General features: G+C 47.3%; 1 protein-coding gene and 1 long non-coding RNA gene across 2 annotated transcripts; one reads left to right on the forward strand and one right to left on the reverse strand.

Moving 5' to 3' along the window:
- The first annotated feature begins 271 nt into the window (after positions 1–271).
- LOC308502888 lies at positions 272–21,103 on the forward strand. Its single transcript, XR_013994105.1, has 3 exons — positions 272–687; positions 19,042–19,150; positions 19,520–21,103. It is a non-coding gene; the product is annotated as an uncharacterized lncRNA (long non-coding RNA).
- On the reverse strand, positions 12,100–25,760 carry FAM186B (family with sequence similarity 186 member B). The gene is made up of 8 exons (XM_081061433.1): positions 25,542–25,760; positions 24,447–24,672; positions 21,854–22,036; positions 18,141–19,803; positions 17,521–17,713; positions 15,906–16,084; positions 14,991–15,176; positions 12,100–12,365 (listed from the first exon to the last, which is right to left on the reverse strand). Exons 1-8 carry the CDS (start codon positions 25,635–25,637, stop codon positions 12,221–12,223), a joined length of 2,871 nt encoding a protein of 956 aa, XP_080917559.1. The 5' UTR covers positions 25,638–25,760; the 3' UTR covers positions 12,100–12,220.
- Between the last annotated feature and the right edge of the window lie 501 nt (positions 25,761–26,261).

The following is a 26,261-nucleotide window of genomic DNA, read 5'->3' on the forward strand; positions in this document are numbered from 1 at the left end:
TTCTCCGCGGCGACAGCAGCAGCCGCAGGGCCAAAGCCAGCTTCCGTGAGGTACCTCTAATTCCGGGTCTACGAACTAGTGGCTGCGCAATCCCTTCCGGTTCGTCCGGAAACGTAAGGGAAGTGGGCGTGGCCATGGCTGCGAAGTTGTGACTGTTTTGCTGCAGGCGAAATTAAAGGCCTCCCCAAGTGGGACAACACGTAGGGAAACATCAGGGAGTATAGACCTCAGAGCAGTTACCCAGTTGGGGGAAGCGATTAAAGGGAAGGGCGAGACTTGGGTCAGGATAGACTGAGGAGCGAGACCGAGGGCCAAGTGGGACGACGCTGGGCAGGGCGGGCCCGGGCGGCGGACGCGATTCGGCTTCCGAAGGAGCAAAAGGAATAGGAGGAGTCTTTGATAGTCTCCCAGGACCAGTTATGCATTGTTTGGTTCCACCAGCGGTTTTAAGAGAAACGATTCTGTGTCAGGCCCTGTGCTAGGCACGAGACGGGGGGATGATGTTGGCTCACCGGAGAGATGTGTACAGGAGAAGGGAGGTTGATGTCTACGGAACGGATGGAGGGTCGTGGGCCGCGTCCCTAGAAGGTACAGGCCCTGGGAGAAGGAGCGGTGCTAAGTTGGTCCCGTCGACCCACGTCGACCCAATCCCACCTGGACAGCTGGAGACATTGTGGGTTCTGGGAGGTAAGAGAAAACCAACGGAAGCACCTTCAGAGGGGAGTGCGCTGGATGGACTCTTGGGGTGGGAAATCCCGGGAAAGTCGGGAGTTTGAGGGTGTAAGAGTCGTCCTGGGAAACACCAAGGACTGTCCTCTAAAAGAGGGTTTCTGTTTGTTATGTGTTTTATGGGAGGGCACAAAAGTGTAGTAGTTCCAGAGAAACCCACTGCAGCTCAGAATAAGGAAGATCCACTGCCCAAGCTGTCCAGCAGCCAACGCGGTCCCTTCAGTGGAGTTGCGAGTACATGTCACCTGGACATGGCCCCGGGAATTCAAGTGTCAGATGGGGGACTGGCCCTCCTAGCCCTGGCAGGGTATGTAGCCCTCTGCTGCAAATGTCCCCCCCTCATTAACCCTGAAAGATTGTGTGTTTCCTGATACGAGGTCTGGTGGGCTATGTGCATAGTGTACAGTATCTACACTAGATGACAGCTACCAGGGAGGTCTCTAAGGGGGTGACAGCTGAGCTGAGATTTGACAGTTGATAAGGGACTCGTCATGGAAGAAGCTGGGGTAAGTTGACTTAGAGGGGAAAGGATAGCTCTAAAGCAGAAAAGAGTTTGGTGAGTTTGAGGAACAGGCAGGAGCCCAGTTGTAGCTAGAGCAGTATGAGCAAGAAAAAAGGATGGAGATGAGAACAGAGAGGTCATCAGGAGCGAGTTACATTAGCCCTTATAGTTCATGGTATGAATTTTGGCTTTTATTCTTTTTTTTTAATTGGGGAATATTGGGGAACAGTGTGTTTCCTCCAGGGCCCATCAGCTCCAAGTCGCCGTCCTGCAATCTAGTTGTGGAAGGTACAGCTCACTGGCCCATGTGGGAATCGAACTGGCAACGCTGTCGTTTAGAGCTCGCTCTCTAACCAACTGAGCCATCCGGCCATCCCCTGGCCTTTATTTTTAATGCATTGGAAAGCTCATAAAGGATTGATTGCAAGCAAAGGGATCCGTCCTGTGATGTTATTTAATTTTTAGAATGAACCCTCTGGCTGGCTGTGGAGATTGACTTGTAGGGGTCAAAAAGGAGGCACAGAGATCAGGTAAGAGGCCATTGCAGCAATCCAGGAGAGAGGTCATCCAAGGTCGTTTAGCTGGGTTGTGGTGGCAGTGAAGATGGACAGAAACAGTGACTTGGATGTATATTTTGGAGGTAGAACCACAGACTTGCTAATGGATTGGATATGGGATATGAAGAAAAGAGAAGAATCAAGGATGAGACCTAGATTTTTGGCCTGAGAAACTGGGTGGATGCTAGAACTCCCCCAACCCCCCTTTAGAATATATCCAGAATCTGGTCCTGTCACACCAGTTTCCCCACTGTCTCCTGATCCCAGCCCCCCTAGATCTATCATCTTTCATCTGGACCGTTGCAAGAGCTCTCTGATGAGTCTCCCAGCTTTCATCTTTACTGCCCTTCTTCCAATTTCTTCATAGCAGTCAGAGTATTTAATAGAGATTTCCTATTAAAATGGAAATCCACTCATGTCAAGTCTGTTCAAAATCCTCCATTTTCTTTAAAAGCTCATGGTCTAACCCCTATTACTGCTCTGACCTCATCTCCTGCTCCTCTCACTTGCCCTTTTAAAAATTTTAGTCCCGGGGCCGGCCCCGGTGGCTCAGGCAGTTGGAGCTCCGTGCTCCTAATTCTGAAGGCTGCCGGTTCCATTCCCACATGGGCCAGTGGGCTCTCAACCACAAGGTTGCCAGTTCAATTCCTTGACTCCCGCAAGGGATGGTGGGCAGTGCCTCCTGCAACTAAGATTGACCACGGCACCCAGAGCTGAGCTGCCTCCCAGATGGCTCAGTTGGTTGGAGCGCGTCCTCTCAACCACAAGGTTGCCAGTTCGATTCCTCGACTCCCTCAAGGGATGGTGGGCAGCGCCTCCTACAACTAAGATTGAACACGGCACCTTGAGCTGAGCTGCCGCTGAGCTCCTTGATGGCTCAGTTGGTTGGAGCGCGTCCTCTCAACCACAAGGTTGCCGGTTTGACTTCTGCAAGGGATGGTGGGCTGTGCCCCCTGCAACTGGCACGGCAACTGGACCTGGAGCTGAGCTGCACCCTTCACAACCACAACTAAGACTGAAAGGACAAAAACTTGAAGTTGAATGGCACCCTCCACAACTAAGATTGAAAGGACAACAACTTGACTTGGAAAAAAGTCCTGGAAGTATACACTGTTCCCCAATAAAGTCCTGTTTCCCTTCCCCAATAAAATCTTTAAAGAAAAAAATTTAGTCCCCGTCTCCTGTACTCTTTACCCCTTACGTGCTTTGGGTTTCTCCTTAGCCCTTTGGGTTTCTCCTTAGCTCCTCTAATGTATAATGTAATTTATTTTTTTTCCTGTGTATTGTATGTCACCCAGCAGTAGAATGTAAGCTCTATGATGGGATTTTTGTCTGTTGTGTTCACTGCTTTAGTAGGTGCTTAATAAATATTTGTTGAGTAAATGTGTTAAATAAACTTACTGAAAAGGAGAAGTCTGGGAAGAGCAGGTTTGTATGGAGGCAGATGCAGAGAGTTCTGTTTAGACATGTTAGGTTTGACATGCCTATGAGGTAGAGAGAGGCGTGGCCTGGAGATACACATTAGGGAACCATTACCATGAAGATCTGGTACCAGTGCCCAGGGTGAGAGTGTAAATCAAGAAGGAAGAAGGTCCAAGACCAATGCCTGGGGCACTCTACCATTTCAGTTACAGTAGAGGAAGAGCCAGCAAAGGAATAAAAAGAGTGTGAATAAAAAGGAAAGCTAGCAACAGTACCAGCCACCCCACCTCCAGTAACTGTCCCTTGGCTCCAGAGTAGTCTTTCACAGTCCTTACACTCTGGGATAGATTTGGCTTACAGTGGAGGCCACATTCATGATTTCTTTAGGACTCGGCTCATCTGCTCAGGGCCTCAGTGTCCTCCTCCGAGATTACAACATGGTGGTTAAGAAGACAGGCTCTAGAGTCAAACTGCCAGATTTCAAACCTCAGCATCTCACCTCCCAGCTTTTGACCTTGAACAAGTTACCTTTCTTTGCCTCAGTTTGATCATCTGTGAGGAAATAATTGTACCCACTTGATAGGATGGTTCTGAGGAGTAAATCACACTACTTTCCCAAATGGGTAGTATATAGCAATTGACGAAAAAAGTGTTAGCTGTTGGTACTGTGCTTGGCTGGTTGGTACTGTGCTTGGCTGGGGTCTCAGCGTCTCCTGCCAAGTGCTCAGAGGCTAGGACCCGGACAGACTTGGATAGCACAGCCCTTCTCCACTCCCGTCCTAGAGCAGGACCTGTTTCCCTCTCACCTAAGGCTTTTACCTTCTGGATACCTAGTCAGAGGACACAGGATCTATCTGCTGTTGAATCAACTCTAAGAAGTCAAGTTTAATAAAGCTGTTGACCAGTACAAAGTTACCTTCGGATTCACAAAGCATTTTAAGTCAGCATAATACTCTATTTGATATCTTTACACCTTTTTTTTTCCTCTGAGGAGATACTGTCTGCAAAGGAAGAGTCTTATACACACACTGACACCCTCGGAAATACCCATCCCTAGGGAAGAGAATCACAGACAGACTTTATGAAATACCCGACCTCTTTAACATGACAAAATGTACACATCTCAGTCTAAAAGCTAGAATCACACCTAATGACACCTAAATTATTTCCATTAAAGTTAGGTATTCCACAAGGATGGCCCCTGTGACTCATTTTATTTCACATTGCTTTGAAAGTGTTAGTCTACTTAATTACAGAAGAGAAAGGAATGATATAAAAACTGGAAAAGAAGAGGTAAAGTTATCATTATTAATGATATTATTATTAATCATTATTAATAACATTGCTTATAGTAGCAAAAGTGTACAAACAACTCAAACGTCTGTTACCAGAAGACTAATTAAATAAATTGCAGTCCATCCATACAATGGAATATACAGCCTACCTGAAAAATCCAAGGATATCAACTGAAAAAATAATACAAATGAGACATTTTAGCCAAGTGGACACAAATTAGTATACAAAAAGCCAATGAACAACAGCCAGTTAGAAAGTATAGGGGAATAAAATTTATCATTTATGACACCAACAATAAAGTAAACTAAGAGTAACCTTAACAATAAATATGCTAGATCTAGGTGCCCCAAATTAAAATGCTATATTGTAGGACACAAAAGGAGGCTTGAGTACATGGAAAGGAATGCTCTATTTTGGGGTAGAAAGACTTGCTAGCATAAAGATGTCAACTCTCCATAAATCTGTAAATTTAATATAATCTAATAAAAATACTAATACTATATAATCTGAATATAAAGTTCATATGGAAATTTTTGCATGAGGAATAGCCATGAACATTCTAAAAAAGAAGGTTAATGAGGAAAATAGCTCTACCAGATATTAAACCATTAAAAACTACAAGAATCGGGGGCCGGCCCAGTGGCTCAGGTGGTTAGAGTTCCATGCTCCTAACTCCGAAGGCTGCTGGTTCAATTCCCACATGGGCCAGTGGGCTCTCAACCACAAGGTTGCCAGTTCAACTCCTGGAGTCCCACAAGGGATGGTGGGCTGTGCCCCCTGCAACTAAGACTGAAAGGACAACAACTTGAAGCTGAACGGCACCCTCCACAACTAAGATTGAAAGGACAACAACTTGACTTGGAAAAAAGTCCTGGAAGTACACACTGTTCCCCAATAAAGTCCTGTTCCCCTTTCCCAATAAAATCTTTAAAAAAAAAAAAAAACTACAAGAATTAAAATAGTAAAATCCAGGGGACACTGGTGCTTGCATAGGCAATTTGGTCAAGAGAACAAAAGAGAGTCCAGAATTAGACCCAAGACATTTAAAATGTTAGTGTATGATAAAGATGGCATTGTCTATCAGTAGGGAAAAGATGAGTTATACAGTAAGGGGTATTGAGGCAATTGTGTAGCCGCCTTAAAAAAAATATGTAGTATTTCTAGTCCTTACACTAAAATAAATCCATATGAATCAATTGTGTTTAAATAAATGTAAAAGTAAAACCATAAATTTATAATGTCATAGTGGAGAAAGTATTTTTCAGAATAGCATAAAATTTCCCAAAGCATAAAAACATATTCTGTCAACATAAAAATCTATAATTTCTGCAGAGCAAAAAACACCATAAACAAAGACAAATGGCAAACTGGGGGAAATATTTGCAACTCGTATCATAGACAAAGGGACTAATTTGCCTCATACATACAAAATCCCTTCAAATCAATATGAAAAAGAAGAAAAATCCAATAAGAAAATGGGATGGTTAACATAAAAGGAAAGACAAATGACTCTTACACATATGAAAAACTACTCAGCCTCACTCACAAGAAAATTGAAACTACATTTAGATATCATTTTTCACCTATAGATTGGCAAAAATCCCAAATGTTTGACAGTAGACCCCTGGCCTGGTTGTGGGGACATAGGCCCTTTTATATGTTACTGGTAGAACTGTAAATTGTCAATACTTGTCAAAATTACAAATGCATATAATTTCTGATCCAATATATTTGCACTTACAATAAACTATACACAAAGTTATCAAGTACAGCATTGCTTATAGTAGCAAAAGTTTACAAACAACTCAAACGTCTGTTACCAGAAGACTAATTAAATAAATTACAGTCCATCCATACAATGGAATATACAGCCAGGCTGAGGAGCTGTCACAAAAATCTTTATAGGCCATGATTTAAACTCATGAAGAACCACAAAAGAATTTTCAAGCAGGGTATGGTATTAGATCTGGATTTTAGAAAGACCTCTTTGGCCTAATACAGAATATAGATTAAAAGAGTAAAACTAGAGATAGGGTGGTCAGTCAGTAGTCTAAATTAGGGTAGTCACCAAGGAGAAGACACGTAAGATGTAAACTGGATAGAGCTTGGTGATTGATTAGATACGAGGGTGCAAGAAATCAGGCACATGACACTCTGGTGTGGCGGTAGATGGACAGTGATGGTTAGTGCACCGAAAATAGCACAAGTGGAGAAGCTCGTTTGGGTGAGAAGGAACAGTGATGAGTTTTATTTGGATAAATTGAGTTGGAGGTGCCAGTGGGCAACCGATGCTCAGTTGGGTTTTTTGACATACAATTCTATGACTCAGGAGAGAGATTGGAATTAGGGATAAATGTGGGACCCATCATCGTATGGCTGATGTTCAGAGTGGTAGGGGAGGATAAAATCCTCTGGGGATATCCTGTGGCATGAGGCACTGAAGCGCCCCCTGGAGTACACAGGCAGAAGACAGTGAACTCCTCCCGGACCAGAGGCTGACGTGGGGAACATGAGGGGAACCAGTAACAGCCTGGAGAAAGCCTCAGAAGCAAGAGCAAGGCAGCTTAACTAAGGACCGATGGGATCACTTATTCCTTAGGGGAAAGTCTGACTTGGTTTCTACTATGTGTGTAGCACTCTGTGCCGGGGCAGCTACAGCTGTGAAAACAACTGAGCATCTGCTCTTAAAAGAGTCTGAAGTATGGTGGAGCTGAGGACAGGCCCATCAGTAGTTCCAGAACAAAGGCAAGACTGACCAGCGCTGGAAGAGATGCATGAACAATGGATGGAGAGAGCCCCCAGGAGAATGGGGTTCTTAGGGAGGATTAGGACAGTCTTCATGGTAGGGGGAGTTAGCATTTGAGTTCTTTTACTAAGTTGTCCTGATTGGGATGGGAATTATAATAGCTTCCAACTGGTCTCCCTGTTTCCCCCTCCCAACCTTCATTCTGTTCTCATCACTGTAGCTAGAGTGATGCTTTTGAAGTGTAGGTCAGATGATGTCACATCTCTGCTCAAAATTCTACAATGGTTCCCATTTCATTCAGAGTAAGAATGGCTCCTGTTCATTCAGAGCAGAGCAAAAAGTCTTCCCAGTGGCTTGTAAGTCTTTCAGTGGTCTGTCTCCCGATCACTTCTCTAGCATCCCTCCTTCTCTTCTGCTCACTCACCCGGTGGCAGCCACACTGGAGACTTCGCTATTCCTTGAATGTGCCGGGCATACTCCCTCCTCGTACTGTCCGCTCTGCTCGGCACGCTCTTCCCCCAGGGCTTGCTTCCTCACCTCCTTCCAGTCTTATTCAAGTGTCATCTCACTAAAACCTGACATGACCTATTTTAACTGTAACCCCTACATTCTGGTACCTTACCCTTCTTTTGAAATGTGTGCTTCTCCATGGCATCTTTTACCATCTGACTCTGTGTTTTTTACTCATTTTTTTGTTTATTGTCTGTTTCTCCCCAATAGAATATAAGCTCTGTGAAAGCACTTTTAAAAATGAAAAACCCTATCCTCTTCGATATTATATCTCTAACACTCAGAACAGTGCCTTGCATCAGTGCCCAATAGATATTTGTTGGATGGATGGATGGATGGATGGATGGATGGATGGATGGATGGATGGATGGATAAATAAGGACATGATACACGTTTGAGAAAGTCTACCGGAAACTCTCCTTGTGGAGTTCCTAAAAAAATAGTTACTTGAAAAATAATTTGCAAGGACAGATCTCTCACCTGCAGAATCGAAGACCCTGCTGGGGGTGGGTGGTCAAGTGAAGAAGAAGTGGCCCTTAGGCTGAGGGAGAAAAGACTCCGCCGCTAAGAACTGTCTGCAGAATCCAGATGTCCAAGGGATGGGCCAGGAATCCATTGTCTCTTCCCTCTACCTTTGCCATCCCTGCTCTCCATGCTCAGCCAGGCACCTTCTCAGATGAATCCCGCCCAGCTTCAGTTGTGTCTATCTTTCAGCAGTTCCCATGCTTTTAATTCAGGCTTTCTCCCTCTCCCGGCTGGCGGAGTCCCTCAAAAAAGCTCTTTGTTGCCTCCTTGTGGCTCCTGCAGTAAAGGAACTACCTTCCAGAAAGGGTGGCGACAAAGACCTACCAGGGACTCAGAACAGGGATTGTGGGAGAGGAAATCTGAATCTTCTCGACCCTAAATTATTGACAACTGCCTCCCCTCACGGACATTGCCACCAAATGGCAATTGCCATTTCTCAGCAGAGCCCTGCCAGGTGTGCCAGCTGGACTCAGGCTTTGGTTGTTCTGGGCTGGTCACCTTTACGGAAAGAAAGAATTCGGTGCAACAGTCAGAGCCCAGGACCTATCATGAGGGGCATTTAGATCAGTCGACTAGTATATCTAGCCTCCACTGACTCTGCCTCCTCTCAAGTCATAGCCAATAGATAGCCTTTGGGGGTGATGCAGCCACCAGCCTCAGGGCTGGGTGTGTGTAAAGAGAGGAGGGGCGGGTGTGACCCGAGAGGGAGAGCTGCACTGTGGAGAACTGGACAGCCCATGCCCTGTAGGTCACTGCTCAGCTCCAGACAATTGTTTTTGCAGGTAACAGAAACCTGCCTAAATTAATATCAGCCCCAAAAGGGGAAATGTTCTAGAATGCTACTGGGCCTTTTGGCTAAGATCAAGTGTCGAATGCTACTGGGTTATATTGTGGACCTGTAAGGCATGGGTACGGCAGGGCCTCAGGAACCGTCTGACTGACAAAGTTTCTGATGAGAAGACTGCTTTGTTACTTATTTCTGTGTATTTTTTTCCCCCTTTCTAGCTGTTTTCAAGATGTTCTACCTTTGGTTTCAGTCCTTTGGTTTCAGACTATGATATGCTTAGGTATGTTTTTCTTTGTATGTATCCTGTTTGGAGTTCTCTGAGCTTCTTGGATCTGTGGTTTGTTGTCGTTCATTAATTTGGGAAATTGTCAGTGATTCTTGAAGTATTTCTTCTGCCCACTTCTGTCATCCTTCTTCTTCTGGGACTTCAGTTACATGTGTGTTAGGCCATTTGTCATTGTCCCACACATCTTGCTTAGTTTTGGGTTTGCTCGATTGTTTACATATTTGCTTTTATTCTTCTTGTTATAGTTTGATTAATTTCTATCGACCTAGCTTCAAGGTCATGATTTTTCCCCCCCTCTGCTTTTGTCCAGTTTGCTGATAAAAGTGTTGAACTGTATTCATCTTTGATATTAAGGTTTTCACTTCTAGCATTTCCATTTTTCCATTTCTTTTTTACAATTTCCTATCGTCTGTTCAAATTCCCCACCAGTTCATGCATGTTGTCCATCTTTTCCACTAGACTGGATCTTTTCACATACTAAATATAGCTATTTCAAAGCCCCTTTTTGATAGTTACATCTTAGTCATGCTCATATTCTCTTTCTGAGATGACTCCTCCATTCATGGAGTCATGCTCATCCTCTTTCTGACTTTTTCCAAGTTGGCCTCCCTAGTCCGTGGGACACACCAGACTCCACATGACTTTCCTCTCCTTGGCTCTTTGGCTAGACTGTTTACAAAAGGTTTGTGTTACTTCCACTTCACTCATGCTTCCTTAAAGGTAACAGTCAGAGCTAACGTAGACCCTTCCCTCAGATCCCCTTCATACTTTAGTGGTGGTTCCCCATCTCTGCTTGTTTGCCAGAGAACTTGCTCGAGGACGTCCAAAAAGTCCAAGTCTTCCATCACCAGAGCAGCTTTAGCCACTAGGAACTTTACTTAAGCACAGTGCCAAGAGCATCTGAAATGTTTAAAAATGTTATTGGCGCCAGAATACAAAAAATGTAAAAAATACGTATATATAATTAAATGTTTATACAAGTTTTGTCAGTTTCATTACATTGTCAAATTTAATATTCAAATATTCCCATTACATTTACAAAACTTGTTTGATTTCATCTCTACGCCTGATGATTGCTGAGAAGTCACAGCCAACTATACATTAAAAAAATTTATTCATAGCCAGTAAATTTCCAAAGCAGAGTTATAAAAATCCTTTCAAAATATTTAAAGCGATACGTTTACTATGAGGACATTTTAATAGGTTGGATACAACTGGTGTGAGGCCTCCAAAAAAGAATAAGCCTGGGATCTGAAAGGCTAGAAACAGCCCTTGGCCCTTGGCTGCCACAGCTGGTGTATGTGTGCCCTGCATGAGGAATGCCTATCAGGCTTTCTTGCAATATGTTAAGCTGTGGCTCAGAAATCCCATCCTACTCTGACATCATACAAGAGCCAGCTGTTTGCATCCCACATCCTTTTCTTCCTTCCAGACTCTCAGCCTTAACTGGAAGCAAAGATGGGCACCATTCCTGAAAAACATAATCACTGGATTGTGGGTTCTCTGAGAATAGGGTCATTTCCTAGGTCACGTTTGGTTATGCCTGGTCCCTGGGCCAGGTCTGGCTGGGTAAGTGGAGCAGGAGTGGGAGGCGCAAGGCCAAGTGAGAGACAGGCACATGGCTGCCTGTGAGGAAAAGCGAGGGTGAGGTGGTGCTCCGTAGCTGAATGAACTAACAAAAGTAGTGTCTTCACTGAACTGACAGGCAGTTGCCAGAGAGATGGCCTCCTTAGCCCAGACCATCTAGATTTGGAAACTGTGTCTCGGTTTCTGCCACTTTTGATGGAGGAATATTTTTCCCGTGAGTCCCCAAGTGATGTAGGTGATGTTGGATCTGCCAGCAGTTTCTGGGTGTAGGCCGGGATCGAGTCTCGTGAGACCGAAGAATGGAAACACGGACCCAGGAGAGGCAAAGAGTTTTAAAAAGAGGATAGTTTATTGAAAGCAAAGAGTCAGAGCTCCCTAAAGGGGGTTCCCCGTGACTGAGGCAAAAGCTCTTACTTTTGTGCCTTCCCTTTGCCTGTTTGGGGAAGGGGAGCTGTTTGGAGAAGGGAACTGTTTGAAGAAGGGAACTGGTGCCTTCTAATGAAATTCGTCTACCAGGTTTGTTCTGCTTGCCCATCCTAAAGGAATTAGCAAAGTAACCCACTCTTATCTATCAGATCTGCTCCGTTTGTCAGGCCAAAAGGAATTTTATGATTAACCTCAAGGCCTTGTTACATTTTGTCCTGGAGCAAAGGAGTGATTTCAAAACCTGGAGTTCTAGGATAAGGCTGTCTTTGTTTATTCCACCAGGGACCTCCCAGTCTACCTAGGGACATGCTAGCTAACCTGCATCACTTTTGCTGTCACTCCTCAGAGATTCGCTGGCCTCTGCCTCCCACCCCGTGATACTTAGCTCTGACTCGTATTCGGCATCTCCTTTTGTTTTTATCTTCTGTGCGTCTGTGCTAACCATCAGTATTTCTGCGTGATTAATGGAAGCATTACTGACTCCTGCCACGTGCCAAGCACTAATCTTAGCTGTCTCTGCTTGTTGGCTCCCTAAGTACAGAGAACACTTGGAGAATCTTCTCTGAATCGTGTTCAGTCATTGGCCGGGGTGGTCATAGACCTGGTTCCAAAAGTGAGTTGGGGAGGTGTGGGATCAGCAATGAGAAAGAAAATTGTAAAAATACACACACCTCTATTTTATTAAAAATATACAGTTTGGGGGCTGGAGGAAGGAAGGAGAGTTTCTCAAAGTTCTAGGACTACTTAGCAACACCCATGGTGTTTGTTTCAAAACACCACCTGAGAGTCTGCATTTGGAACAAGTTCTCGTGGGATTTGAGTCACCCTAACGTTTGAGACTCACTGCCTAAGGGATGGAGTGGGGACTGTGATTGTCTCGATCCTTTTGGCTTTTTAGGGTTCCAGGAAGGGACTCGCTTGACTTTTTATGAACAAGTTCAGCTGACTCTTCTGAGGGTTCCCGGCATTCCTTTCTTTGGGTTGCTGAGGCACTGAAAGAGTTAATGCAGTTATAAGTCGGGGAGTAGCTGAGACAAGGCCCCAGGATGTGGGTGCCCACCCCACTCACCTGCGAGCCTCCCAGGTTGTCTCTGGGACATCAGTCAGGGCTGGGCCCAGAGTTGACCCAGACATGGCACTGCCTAACACTCATTTCTGCCACATCCCAGGGGCTCTGCTTCTTTTCTGGTGAATCCGCCTCGTTTTACCTCACAGACGGCTTCCCTCTTCCCTCCCCTCACTCTTCCCTGTTCCTTCCTAGCCACCCACGTTCCTTCCTCTCCACCCCCATCTAATCTGCCCAGAAACCAGCGTGTTGGACGTCGATGTAAGCCTGCATCTCGGCGCACGCATGTGCACCCCTGTGAATGTTAGCTGTGCAGGAAGACCCTGAGCAAGGGGGCCAGTTAGAGGGAAGGTGAAGCTTCTTCTGCAACTGCAGACAGCGTTTGATGTGTGCACACACAGGGCTATCTTACCTGTCAGACAGAGAGCCCCAGGGAGACGCTTGTAAGGCAAAGCAGGAAAAGATCTTGAAGCAGGGGAAGGTCTGCTGGTTTGTGAGGGACACAGTCTTCCCCGTGTCCCAAACCACAGAGGGAAAATGGACAGCCCTCCCCACATACTGAAAGCCGCCCGGCAGGCCTGAGACGCGACAGGCTGTCACTGCCAGGTACACCAGGAGAATGGGGCAGTCGGCACGAGGTCGGTCCTAGTTATGAAACTAGACAGTGCTGTGACCTGGACAGCGCAGGCGGGGCAGCAGGTGAGGTGGGCAGGATTACAAAGAGGTGAGTGACCTGGGACCACACAGCGGGTCACCCTGAGGATTCATCGTGGGCAGGCGGCCGAAGAGAAGGTGCACTTTTGGGAGTGGAAGCAGAGTGTGTCTCCAGAGGGGCACACACAGAGCACGCAAAAGGAAAGCAGCGTGACCACCCCCCAACCGCCCGAGGCAGCAGCAGCCTGGGCAGTGGCAGAGAACTTCTCCTGCCACGGTACCGGGATCCCAGGACAACTCAGGGAGCCCCCACACTGAAACGCCAAGGACCAGCCTGACACGCAGGTAGACGGTGCCAACCTGGGATGTGGATAAAGACGGCAGAAGAACGAGGACTTTGCCTCTACACCTGGTAGTGAGATAAAGGGAATAAACTTGTATAGAGTTAGAAAAAAGGGAAGAAAATTGTATTCACCTAAATTCCCCTGGAAAGGAGAAGCTGTCTGTGCTGAGAACAATATTTTGATAAGTGCTTAAGCCTGAAGCTGAGATCCCAGTGGAGGTCCGGGTGTGGGTGGAACAGCTCTGCGTGGGTCAGGCAGGAGTGTTTGAATTCTGCATGTTATACCAAAGAAAGAGTGGAAGAAAAGAGGTTCACTGAGAGTCCATTTCCCCATCACCCCCTTACACTTTCAGAAAGTTACTAACATGAAATGCTTGGGGTCAAGTGGAATGTGTACACTTGATATTTATGCGCACATACTTATGTGGGTAGGAAGAACCAAGGGGTTGGGGGCCTCAGATTCAAACAGATGCCAAGTAGAGCCCAGGCACTGTTAGGGATGCAGACGGAGACAAGAAGGAACTCCGAGAGGAGAGACACCACTGTGGGGGCGCCTTGGGCAAATGTAGCCAAATCTCAGGGGCACGGGGCCCCAGTTGACTTCTGGGTTACTGAATTCTGCCACGTTGTTGTTTTGGTTGTTTTCAATTAATTGTGTATGCTATATCCAAGTCAGCTCACAACAACTAACACACACACACACATGCACACACGCACGCACAGCCTTGGAACCTCTCCAGACATTGAAAACCAGGTATCTATGTACTTGGCAGACTATAATGCTAATGTCCAACTGGGACTCCCAGGCCCACTTCAGAGCAGAAGCGTAACCAAGGAGCAGCGTCTTCGATGCTCCCTGCTAGCCTGTCTCACCTGTGTGAGGTGGCACCAGCCTCTGACAGCGCTTGCTTCTGGTTAGGTCTAAGGCTGGCGGGCATCCGTGCCCTCTCCCTGTCAGAGATCTTTAACTGGGGCAGGGCCAGGGCCACGCGAGGCAGTGGGAGCGAGCATCTAGGAAAGCTCCTTGAAAGAGCCTTGAGTCATCGATAGTGATATCTTCAAGCCAAGAGAGGCAAAGGAGAGGCGAACCCTCCCAACCAGAAAAGCCGCTTGTTGGCCCAGAGTCCTGCCTCCCTCCCCTCAGCTGCTCTCCCCAAGGACGGTTCCTGAAGGCCTGAAGGAAATGACAGTGCGAAGGCCCCTCTTGGTCTCCCTCATCTATTATTCTGAACCTGGTTTTCTTTGAGAACAACCCTCACACCTAGGGCGTGATACACCTCTTGAGCGATTCCCGTGCAGCTCAGGAAACAAGTGGGAAGGGAAGACTTCTGTGTGACCTTCTGAGACACCGTGGAAAGTCCTTGAGAGAACTAGATTGGGATTGGCGAGGGGATGCAAGCTGGTGGCCGATACTATGTGGCACAATAAAGGGGGTCATTGTTAATGGTGAGAAAGAGATCTCTTGGGCCACTGGACAGACACAGAGTGCACTCTCCTCTGGCCTGGAGGGCACGTCTCCCTGAATCAGATTAACCTCCCAGCCTTGTGCCTCACCGGGCCTTGAGGGACATCAAGCTTTTATGGTAGCAGGAATGCACATCCAGTTCCAACAGCCGGGGAATATCTGGGCACCCCCCTAGCTGGTCCCAGGACAGGCTGGTGGGGGTCTTCTTTTCTATTGGGTGACTAGAGGAAGCCACATCAGTCTTCCAGACGGTCTCCATCTGGTTTCCTTGTTGGCTAAGGTGGAAAATGTAAAAAGAGACCAAGAGTTAGATGGCGGGAGGGAGGGAGGGAAGAAAGGAAGGAAAGAAGGAGGGTGAGAGTGAGAGAGTGGGATTGAGAAGCAGCAACAAGCTCTCCAGGGCCACAAGGCCCAAGACACTGGGCCTTGTTTTCTTCCTTTCTCAAGTAGTTGTCACCACCTTCCTTGTTATCTTTGCCCCCTTAACTCTAAGTCTCCCCTTTCTGGGGCTCTTCTTGCTGAGGAGCTGCTGGAAGAGGTTCCCCAGGCACATGTCCTGAACTGGGCCATACTTGGGTGGGTGTGGATGTGGGTCTTTTCAGCTTCCCAGAGGCTCATAGTGTCTCTTTTTGAGCCAGGGGTCACACAGTGGGAATGGTCAGGCTTGTTTGTATGGATGGACCAATGGGAGGTGCCGGACCAATGCTCAAGATAGAAATGATTATGAGCTGTCAGCTGTGGGTCCCCAGAGTCTTTCAGTTGCATGGTTTGGAACATACCTGGTCAGGCTGGCCCCTGAAGCCCCCACACCACCACATACATGCACACCCTCCTCTGGGCCAATGGCCAGAGCTGGGCAGGGCAGCTAAGACGACGGGTGCCTTGTCACTCATGGGGTGAGCTTTGTCTGTGCCCTCAAATAGCTGCCATCCTCCCCAACCGACCCCCCTGCTCCCTGCCCACCACTCATCCATTTGGCTGCCCCCTTGGTTTCTTGCACCTACCGGGCCATCCACAGGGGCACACGTTCCTGGTACTTGGACGGAAGATTCTCTGGGGGCTGCTTGCAGGAGGGGCCGCTGGAGTGGACCCGCCGGAATAAGGATGAGGACAGCTTGCTTTTCCTTGGCTTTGGAGAGGTGAGCACAGGGGTGTTCAGGTGAATGTTCCACTCCAGCTGGAGCTAGAGGAACCGGCAGAACAGCGTCAGGGAGACAGGAAGTTATCTCCTCTCTAGGGCAAGAGGAAGCATTGTCTAACTCAGGGCTGAGCAGACCGAGGGAATCCTTCCAGTTAGAAACGCCTGGGACTCCAAGGTCTCGAATTTCTTTGAATTGTTATTTGCTCCTATTATCTCCTTTGCTGTGGAAAATCTGGACAATAGGCAAAACAGCAAGGACAAAAAAAACCAAAGGAAGCCACAGCAGCTGGAACTCCTGCGAGCACTGGCAGGATTCATGACATGGGACCAGGTTGTGCCTGGAATGCTTTCATCCAGCCCCAACCTGGTACTGGGCAAGGAGCTGGGGGAACCCTCATAACCACCTGAAGAACTGTCCTATGGTCCCTGTGGCACGTACGGGAGATGATGAGGACTAGTGTAAGGTGATAGGGAACTGAGTTGGGAGATAGCTCCATGGCTGAGGCACTTCCAACTGCCCGCTCCTGGCACTTGCACAGAGACCCTCAGCACACTGCTTCCCCCAGACTGAAGCCACTCTGTCCAGAACTCAGGGGGTTACCTCCTGGCCCAACCCTAGGGGAGATCCCAGCAGGCTCTGGGTCAGTACTGTGGGATTCCCCAGTCCCTACAAGCCATGGGCTAACCCTCTGGGGACCAGGTCAGCACTGGATGCTTCTCTGCCCCAATAATGGGGGAAGGAGTAGAGGAAACTGAAGACAGCCCTCAGAGATTAAAAATAGGTCATACTCAAGGAACTGGGACTCAGAATGACTTTGGACTCGCAATAGCAATGCCAACACCTAGATGACGATGAGCAGTGTCTTCAGAATCGTGAAGGAAAATGAATTCTAACCTCGCCTTCCATATCCAGGCTAACTGCAAATTAAGAGTGTAGATACTAAGTAAAGATGTTTCCAGACAATCAAGGTCTGTGAGGTACCGTTTGTCAGGAAGTGACTGGAGGAGGTGATTCATTAAAACAAGGGAAACCTGGCATCTGGAAAGCAGGGGAGCTGTCCCCAGAGAGAAGGAAAGCATGTCCCCAGCATGAAGGTAAAGAGGACAGCTGTGACCAAGCTGGAGAGCAACCAGAACCTTCAGGAAAAGGGCAGAGACCCTACAGGAGGGAGAATCTCCGTAAAGCTGGGATTGCAGGGCCCGGCTACCTTCCCCCTCCAGAAGAGTCTTTTCTTCCCTAGCTCTTTCTGAAGGTCCATCTCTAGTGCTGGCACCATAGATGGATATTGGGAAGCTGCCGTTCCTTACACTCAAGCCACCTCCTGTCTTCACCTCTTCCTGGTTCAGAGGTGTTGGCTTCTCTTATTTACCATCTGCCCCCACATCCGGTCACTTCCACGTTCCTGCCGGCTCATTTCCTGGCCCCACCTCTACTGGCTGTGCTGACCCCCGAGAAGGTCACCAGGCAGGTGGCCCACCTTGGGGAACATGGTGACCATGCTGCTCAGGCACTTTTGGCGCTTCTCCTCCAGATCCTTCTGCCTGTCCGTCAAGGCCTGCAGACGGAGATCCCGCAGACGGTCAGTGTGCTCCAGGAAGATGTAGAGTTTCTGGGGCTCGTAGGGAGCCCCCGTTTCTCGCATGGCTTGTATGTGCTTGATCACTTCTTGTCTGGGGAGAGAAGGAGTCATTCGGTGGGTGAAGGGCCTCTTCCTCCCCCCACGTCTGTTAACCAGACATGACTCCCCATTTGTAATTCCCAGGAGCAAGAAGAGAAGTGGAGGTTGGTGAGAGCCAGGGAAGGCAGGGAGCAGAGAAGTGTCAGGTGTGGAGCCTCGGGGCTGGGCTGGAAACAGGAAGAAAGTAAGCACAGCGGGGAGCATAGTAGGTGGGTGACGGGCAGGAGGGGAAGGAGGGAGGAAGAAGTAAGGAAAAGCCCACTACAGGGCGAGCAATGGGTAAGCACCCCACCGCCCACTCCTTCAGGGTTGCCCAAGGCCTCGGGTGCTTCTCCCCGGCCCCCCTTACCCCATGCTCCTCCTCTCCCCTTGGGTTTTGGCTCTGCCCACACACCGGGTGTGTGCCAGGGAGGACCTACCGGAGGCTCTGGAAGTGTCTGTAGACGATATACTTATGGCACAGGCCCTGCAGTCTGAGCACGCTCAGCCCCATGGTGGTGGCGGTGAGCTCCAGGGCCCTGCTGCGCAGGTAGTGGGGCAGCCCCCACTCTGCACCCTCACTCAGGAGCTGCAGATTCTTCCTCTGGGCCTCCATGTCCATGTGGTACACCTTCCCCTTCAGAGTTATCGGCGATATATGCAAAGGCGGCTGGGCCACCTTGCAGATGGATTCCCCTGTGACAGGAGCAGAGGCTGATTTCTTGGGCTTTGTGAGAATGCGGCGGGTCCATGGTTTCTGGGTAAAATCAGCTGAAATCGTGATCCTCTGAGTTCTAGGGGTAGGCTGCTGGATATTAGGGGACCTGGGCAAGTGTGGGCTCCTGCCTTGGCGTGCAGATTGGGCCCGGCTTGGGGGAGGTGTCAGCCATGCCTTCTCCAAGTGTCTCCATTGCCTGGAGGTCATGAAGGTCGTCCTGTCGGTATCCTCCCTCGGCTCTGGCTCCCTCTGGGGGCCCCCTGGCCCCTTTTCCGGCTGGACCAATCTCTGCTGCTGCTCCTTTGCCACCTCCTGCATCTCCCACTGCCGCAGCTTCTGCTGGTGCTCCTGCTCCAGCAGGGCCCACGTCTTCTGCCGCTGCAGCCAAACCTCCTCCTCCTCCAGCCACTGCTGCCTCCGCCGCTCCCAGCTGAGCTCCTCTTCCCAGCGCTGCACCTTGCTCTCCAAGGCCACCTTCTGGGAGCTCTCTGGGGACAGCTGATCCCTAAAATGGGAATTCATTGGCAGTCCTTCTTTCTCCTGGGCTGCTTCCTGGAAGAAATCCTTCTGGTCTTTGACTATGTGGCCTGGGCGCTCTGCCACCGTTATTTCCCATTTCTTAGGAAACTTGTGATCCACCGAGGATGGCAACACAGGCTGAAGACTTTCAGCACCCTTGCTGCTGTACACATCTGCGATCCTCCATTGCATGGTCATGGTGGAAGGTGACGGGTATGTGGAAGACGTAGCACCACGGTCCCTGGCCATGGCCGTGGGACGTGGTGAAAACAACTGCTCCTCCTTCTTGGGTTCCTGTCGGATTTCCTCCACGCCTGGTTCTTTCTCTGGGAGGGTCCCTTCCTCAGGGGGGGTCGGGGAGTCAACGAAAATCTTGGCCGAGTCATCTGCTTGACCTCTAGCAGACTGAGCCTTCTTTAGCTGGAACTCTAAGGCATGCTTTATCAGGAGAAGGTCGTGGTACTTTCCCCCTAGAATTTCCACCTGCTTTAGTAGGGCATCCCGCTTACTCTCAAGGACTCGGAGGGACTGCTGGGAGTATAACCTCTGGCTGCGGATTTCTTTGCACATCTCTATTTTCAGGTGCCTGTATTTGGTCTCCAGGCTCCTGTTCTCCTGGTGCTGGAGGATCAAGGCCTTGTTGAGGTTCTCCACCACAGTGGACATGTACCTGATGGCCCTGACCTCCCCTTGGTTGAACATGGGAGAGTCCAGGAGCTCCTGCAGCATGGACATCACCTCAGAGACCCTGGTGCAGGTCGTATTCTTGTCCTGGACCATCTGCTCTGGGCTCAGTGGCTCAGGGAAGGATGCAGATTTTTGTGGGCTTTCTTCCTGCCAGCCTTGCCAAAAGGTATGTTTGGACCCTAGAAGAAGGAGAGAGAACAAAGGCAACAAGCTCCCATGGGTCCCAAGGGTTATACTGCTTCTCCAGACCCTGCTTGGCCAAATTCCCATCCAACTGCCTTAGGGCTTTGGCAAGAACAAGGAGCTGAGGCTGTGCGGGGGGCCAGGGGAAAAGGCAGGAGAGTGCTCTACTAGGCTCAGAGCTTGCCGAGGACTTACCTGTCAGGGCCTGCCAGCTCCATAGCACCAGAACTGGAACTATTCCATCCAGTTCAACTCAATTCCACGTACTCTTGATCTTCCATATTTCCCTAGAGCAGAGTTGTTTTTCTAATCACGCTACTGCCCAGCCTCAATATCTGTGTGTGCCAATTATCCAAACTCTACAAGCCTACCTGGTACTTAGATTCCAGATCACCAGGGAAGCTTTATTTCCCTTTCTTGTTGTCACTGGACCGTGTTTGTAGAGAATTTATCACATGGTCCTGTAGCTGTCCACATGTTTTTGTTTTTAATGACTAATGTCCTTTCCCATTTGGGGGGGTTATAAACTCCTTTGATACTTTGATGAAAGCAGGAGACCTTCTCCCCAGGAAAATGCACATAAACACAGATTGTACACTCTGTGTTCAAACCAATTCATAGACCTCGGCGCGTCAGGGCCGGGTCACATCTGCCATGTGTAAGGCTGCTGGAGTGATTCTCTTGGAACACCCATTCGTTTCATTTGCTCATTCAATGAACATCACTGGCAGAAAAAACATTGGCTAACTTTGGATGTGGGCTAAAGGAAATATATCAATGAAATGACATTGAAGTCAAGCTAGCATCAATCTAATATTGTCAGAGAGGCTGTATGGCCTTAGTGGTTCAGAGCTTGCATTCTGGAATCAGGTAACTTGGGCTGATCCCATCCTTACTTACCACTTGCTTTAGGCAAGTTTCCTAACTACTCAGTGCCTCTGTTTCTGAAAAATGGGGATAATCATAGTATATACTTCATAGTACTTAACTTAAATCATGTTTCGTGCCGAGCACAGTATCAGGTACCTAGTAAGTGCTCAATAACTAATCCCTAAAAAGAAATGAATAAGACACAACCTTTGTCCTCGAGTTTATAATCTAGCAAGGAAATAAGTCAAGTGTACAAACAACTATATTTGGAGAATATGGTAAGGAGTGTAGGAGAGTGTGTCTCCTTTTCATCCACCTTTCCCTGCTCCCTCCCTCCCCCAACTATGGACCTTGCTTGATGACAAGGAACCTGGCCATGAGAGTCAGTGATAAAATGCTACTGGTAAATATTGTTTATTAAGCCCTAAGCGTGTTCTACGTGTTTTGCCAGATGTCTTGTACCAAGTGGAACCCTGCAAGAGGGCAGTGTCCTCATTTTGTGTATGAGTAAAGTGAGGATCAGAAAGCTGAAGTAACCTGCCCAAAGCCACACAGCCAAAAAATGGCATATGGGATTCAAACTCAGGTCTGTCTGACTCTAAAGCCCATGCTTTTGAGTAAGATTAAGAAGCCAGAAATTCTAAGCATGGGGCCTGGTTTTGCCACAAGCTTTCTTTGTGGTCCCTCCTCTTCTTTGAACTTCAACGTTCTCATCTACAAAATATAAGAGTTAGATCATTGCAGGTCCCTTCTAGTGCTGATAGGAGTAAAATTTCAAGGTTGAACCTTGTTCTTGACTGACCACTTCTGGAGAAGCCACAACTGAGAATGTTCTGGAACCTTTGGCTGAGTCTCACCAGACTTTTGTCTCTGTAGCTGGGTTTGGAGTAAGAAAAGATATTCTCCGGACTCTAGCGACAAGCTCCTACAGGGAGCACCTACAGGAAGCTGTGTCCACATCACGCCTTCCTCCAGTCCTGAGGGACAACTCAGAACTGCTCAGTGCCCAGCTTGGGATCAACACCCAAACCCCTCACCACTGCCCATCCATCTCAGGTACAGCTTTTGTTATGGAGGAGAGTCAGAAAAACCCCCACAGATTCTGGTGTGTGCCTTCTTACCCCGAGATGGCATCCACCCCACCCAGCCTCCCACCCAGGTACTCCTGGAACCTACTTTGTATGCTTTTCTTTTGTCCTTCAATGAGAGTGGAGCAAAGGGAAATGAGAGACTCGATGCCTCCTTTGGTGGTGATGAGGGAGAGAGGTAACACCTTCTCCATCACCTCAATCCATTCATCCAGGCCTTCCTCTTCCTCCTCACTCTTCCTGTTCCTGATCTCATATGTCAGACTGTCACCTGGAGAGGGAAGGGAGGGGGTTAGGCTTCTAAGGAGCCCCTAAGCAGCCCTATAGCACAAGGGTGATACCAGCAGTCCTTGAGGCCAGACTGGTTTCACTTCCTGCTAGCTATGTGATATTGGGCCACTTATTCCCTTGAACCTCTGTATCCTTGCTTGTAAAAGGATTGAGTGAAGATCGAATGAGATAATACATGTGAAATGATCAACATGAGTCCTGCCATGTTGAAAATATGTAATAGACGTTAAATAGTATTGTTGTACATTAAGGCCAGGGATGTGTCTGCCTTATTATTGCTCTATCTCCATAGCCTAGTCCAATATCTGGACAATTAAATGAATTTAGTGGAATCAACAGCCCTGCTTAGTTCTTGGGGGCAGCTGAAGGACTATTAAACCGAGAGCTCATCAGGGGCAGGGCAGTGTGAGGGGGCTGGGGTACATCCCTATAGCACCTTCCTCCAACATTGCAGTATCCACCACACCTCACAGCAGACTGAGGTCTCGTGATAGGATAGCTGATCGTAATGGGGGTGGCACCTGGCTCCAGGGCGACATGCAGCTCGTCCACACCCACATGGCTATACCAGTTTCTTTTTTTTTTTTAATTTTATTGGGGAAGGGGAACAGGACTTTATTGGGGAACAGAGTGTACTTCCAGGACTTTTTCCCAAGTCAAGCTGTTGTCCTTTCAGTCTTAGTTGTGGAGGGCGCAGCTCAGCTCCAGGTCCAGTTGCCGTTGCTAGTTGCAGGGGGCGCAGCCCACCATCCCTTGTGGGAGTCGAACCGCCGGATGAGAGGATCGACTTGTGGTTGAGAGGATGCGCTCCAACCAACTGAGCCATCCGGGAGCTCAGCGCAGCTCAGCTCAAGGTGCCGTGTTCAATCTTAGTTGCAGGGGACGCTGCCCACCATCCCTTGTGGGACTCGAGGAATCGAACCGGCAACCTTGTGGTTGAGAGCCCACTGGCCCATGTGGGAATCGAACCGGCAGCCTTTTGAGTTAGGAGCATGGGGTGCCAACCGCCTGAACCACCTGGCCGGCCCCAATATACCAGTTTCTTACAGCTGGCATCAGTGTTGTTTGGACCAGTAACCACGCAGTAAGGGTCATTCAGTGCTGTGAATATCACCCTTGGGTTCCTCTATAAAATAGTTAGCGTGTTCCACCAAAAAACTATGAGGACTAATAAACAAATTCAGTAAAGTTGCAGGACACAAAATCAACATATAGAGATCAGTTGCATTTCTATACACTAACAATGAACTATCTGAAAAAGAAATAAAGAAAACAACCTCACTCACAATAGCATCAAAAACAATAAAATACTTAGGAATAAATTTAACCAGGGAGGTGAAGGATCTCTACACGGGAAATTATAAGACACTGATGAAAGAAATTGAAGACACATGTAAATGAAAAGATACCCAATGTTCATGGATTGGAAGAATTAATATTGTTAAAATGTCCATACTACTCAAAACCACGTATAGCTTCAATGAAATACACCATTGGCATTTTTCACAGAAATACAAAAAAAATTCTCAAATTTATATAGAACCATACAAGACCCCAAATAGTCAAAGCAATCTTGAGAAAGAAAAACAAAACACCTCACTACCTGATTTCAAACTATATTACAAAACTATAGTAATCAAAACAGTATGGTACTGGCATAAAAACAGACATACAGACCCATGGAATAGAATCAAGAGCCCAGAAATAAACCCATGCATATATATTCAACTAATATTTGACGAGGGAGCCAAGAATACACATTGGTAAAGGATAGTCACTTCAATAAGCAGTATTGGTAAATCTAGACATTCGCATGCAAAAGAATGAAATTGAACCCTGATCTTAACACCACTCACAAAAATTAACTTGAAATGGATTGAAGACTTAAATGTAAGACCTGAAACCATAAAACTCCCAGAGGAAAACATAGGAAAAAAGCTTGACATTGGTCTTGCTGATGTTTTTTGGACGACAACAACAACAAAAACAAGTGGGATGACATCATACTAAAAAATTCCTGCAGTGAAAGAAATCAGCAAAATGCAAAGGCAATCTACAGAATGGGAGAAAATATTTGCAAACCATGTATCTGATAAGGGGCTAACATCCAAAATATATAAGAAACTCATGTCTCAATAGTAAAAGCCAATCCAATTTATAAATGGCAAAGGATCTGAATGGACATTTTTCTAAAGAAGATATACAAATGGCCAAAAAGTACATGAAAGGGTGTTCAACATCACTAATCAGGGAAATGCAAATCAAAATCACAATGAGATATTACTTCATACCTTTTAGAATGGCTATTATGAAAAACATGAGAGCTAACTATTGGTGAGGATGTGGGAAAGGCACCTGCCCTCAGGACAGCACCCAGCCTGCAGACTCACCCCAGTCACCCAGCCAGTGGAGAATTTCGTACAAGTGCTTCTCTTTAGTCTTAGCATCTTTGGAGAAGGAGGCAATTTTCTCTCGCAAGATGAATCTGTTCTTGCCCTTTTGCTCCATCTGGTGAGATTTTGCCTTTTCTTTTAAATCATATCCCAGTTCTTCCTGGAAGCGGTTGATGACACAATTGACATTGTCCAAGATATCTGAGAGCTGGGAAGAAATATCCTGTATGGAAGATAGCAGATGGTAATATTTAGAGGTGTGAGCTCTGGAGCCAGATGCCGTGTCCTAGTAGAGTGATCTCAGACAAGTCATGTAACCTCTTGGGGTCTCAGTTTTCTTATTTGTAAAATGGGGATCACTATAGTACCTGTGTCACAGGGTTTTGTAAAGATTAAATGAATTAATATTTGTAAAGCACTTGGGATAGTGCCTGGCACATAAAATGAAAAATAAGTAGCTCTTATTACTGTCATTTTAATGATTAAGATCAGGTCAGGGAAGGAATACTGAAAATCCACAGCAAACGTGTCTTCAGAATTTCAGAATTTGCTGGGGACTTTTGGACATCTCTCCTCACAAGGAGGCACAGGCAACAGACGGGAAAAATGAGGCCCCAAGAAACCCTCAGGATCAGAGTCTCCCATAAAAAAATGCACTAGAGGCTCAAGAGCAGGGTGATTCCAGCCTTTGGCCATTTCCCTGTGAGCTTCTAGGACTCAGCTTGGGGAATTCTGATAGGTTGTGAAGAACACACTCCCAAATCATGAACTCTGGGCCCTTCCTCCTACCCTGCTAGGATCCACTCCTCTGTGTGTCAGGGTCATCCTGGGGTTTCTGTGGGCTATTCTCTTCCTGGGTCCTGCCCAACCTTGGGGGGACAGCAAGGGAGGGGGTGAGGGAGTTGGGTGGTGCTTTGACTCCAGCTCGCCCTGCAGAAGCCAAGTCTAGGAGGTGGATATTTTTCACCAATCTATCTGCAAACCTGGCTTACTGAGGATCCCAGGAACCCCGAGGGTCCAGAGCTGGAATCTTACCCAAATCTGGGATCAGTCCCCAACGTCCACATCAAACCCCCTCATCTCAGGGATTACCTCCTGAGCCCGAGTTAGCTTGGCAGCCTCAATCCTCGAGATGATGGCTGTCACTGATGTGGGGGTCACCAACTGTGGGGGCTTGTCTTTCTCCATTTTGGATCACTGTCAGTCACAAAGATGTCCTGTTTCTCTAGTACACAAGCCAGGACATGTAGTGTTGGCTGCTTTGGGGCTAAGTGCTCTGGGGCAGCTCCTGAGTACCCTATGCCTAGCCACAGCTCCCTGTAACTGCCAGACGGCAGGTTCCAACTGACCTTCTCTTCTCCAGTGACATCATCAGTTTGGTTGGAAGAATGACTCCCTATCATCTATCTGCATGAATATATGTGTATATGTTTCTAATACCATGTTTCCCTGACACTCTAATGCATCCTTTGGAGCAAAAATTAATATAAGACCCAGTATTATATTACATTATATTATATTTATATATTATATTTTATTTTAATAAGACCCAGTCTTATTATATTATATTTTAATATAATAAAAATTATTTAAAAACCGGGTCTTATATTAATTTTTGCTCCAAAAGATGCATTAGAGCTGATGGTCTGGCTAGGTCTTACTTTCTGGGAAACACAGCATATATTAACATGTTGCTTTTTAAAAAACATTAAATGTTTTGCTCCCATACTAAATGTTAATGGCCAAAATAGGAAAAAACAATCAGAAAAAGTTATTTTCCCAATGAGAACTTTTTAATAAATTAGAGCCAAT

Source organism: Rhinolophus hipposideros (assembly GCF_964194185.1).
Source record: "Rhinolophus hipposideros genome assembly, chromosome: 9".
NCBI classification, from domain to species: Eukaryota; Metazoa; Chordata; class Mammalia; order Chiroptera; family Rhinolophidae; genus Rhinolophus; species Rhinolophus hipposideros.

Bases quoted from the DNA above. Each gene is read 5' to 3' on its own strand.
- FAM186B (XM_081061433.1), bottom strand. From the start codon at position 25,637: ATGGAGAAAGACAAGCCCCCACAGTTGGTGACCCCCACATCAGTGACA. The intron at 19,804-21,853 runs GTAGGTTCCAGG...TCCTTCTTCTAG, and splicing joins ACAAAAGAAAAGCATACAAA to GGTCCAAACATACCTTTTGG. The intron at 17,714-18,140 runs GTAGGTCCTCCC...TTCTCTCCCCAG, and splicing joins AGACACTTCCAGAGCCTCCG to ACAAGAAGTGATCAAGCACA.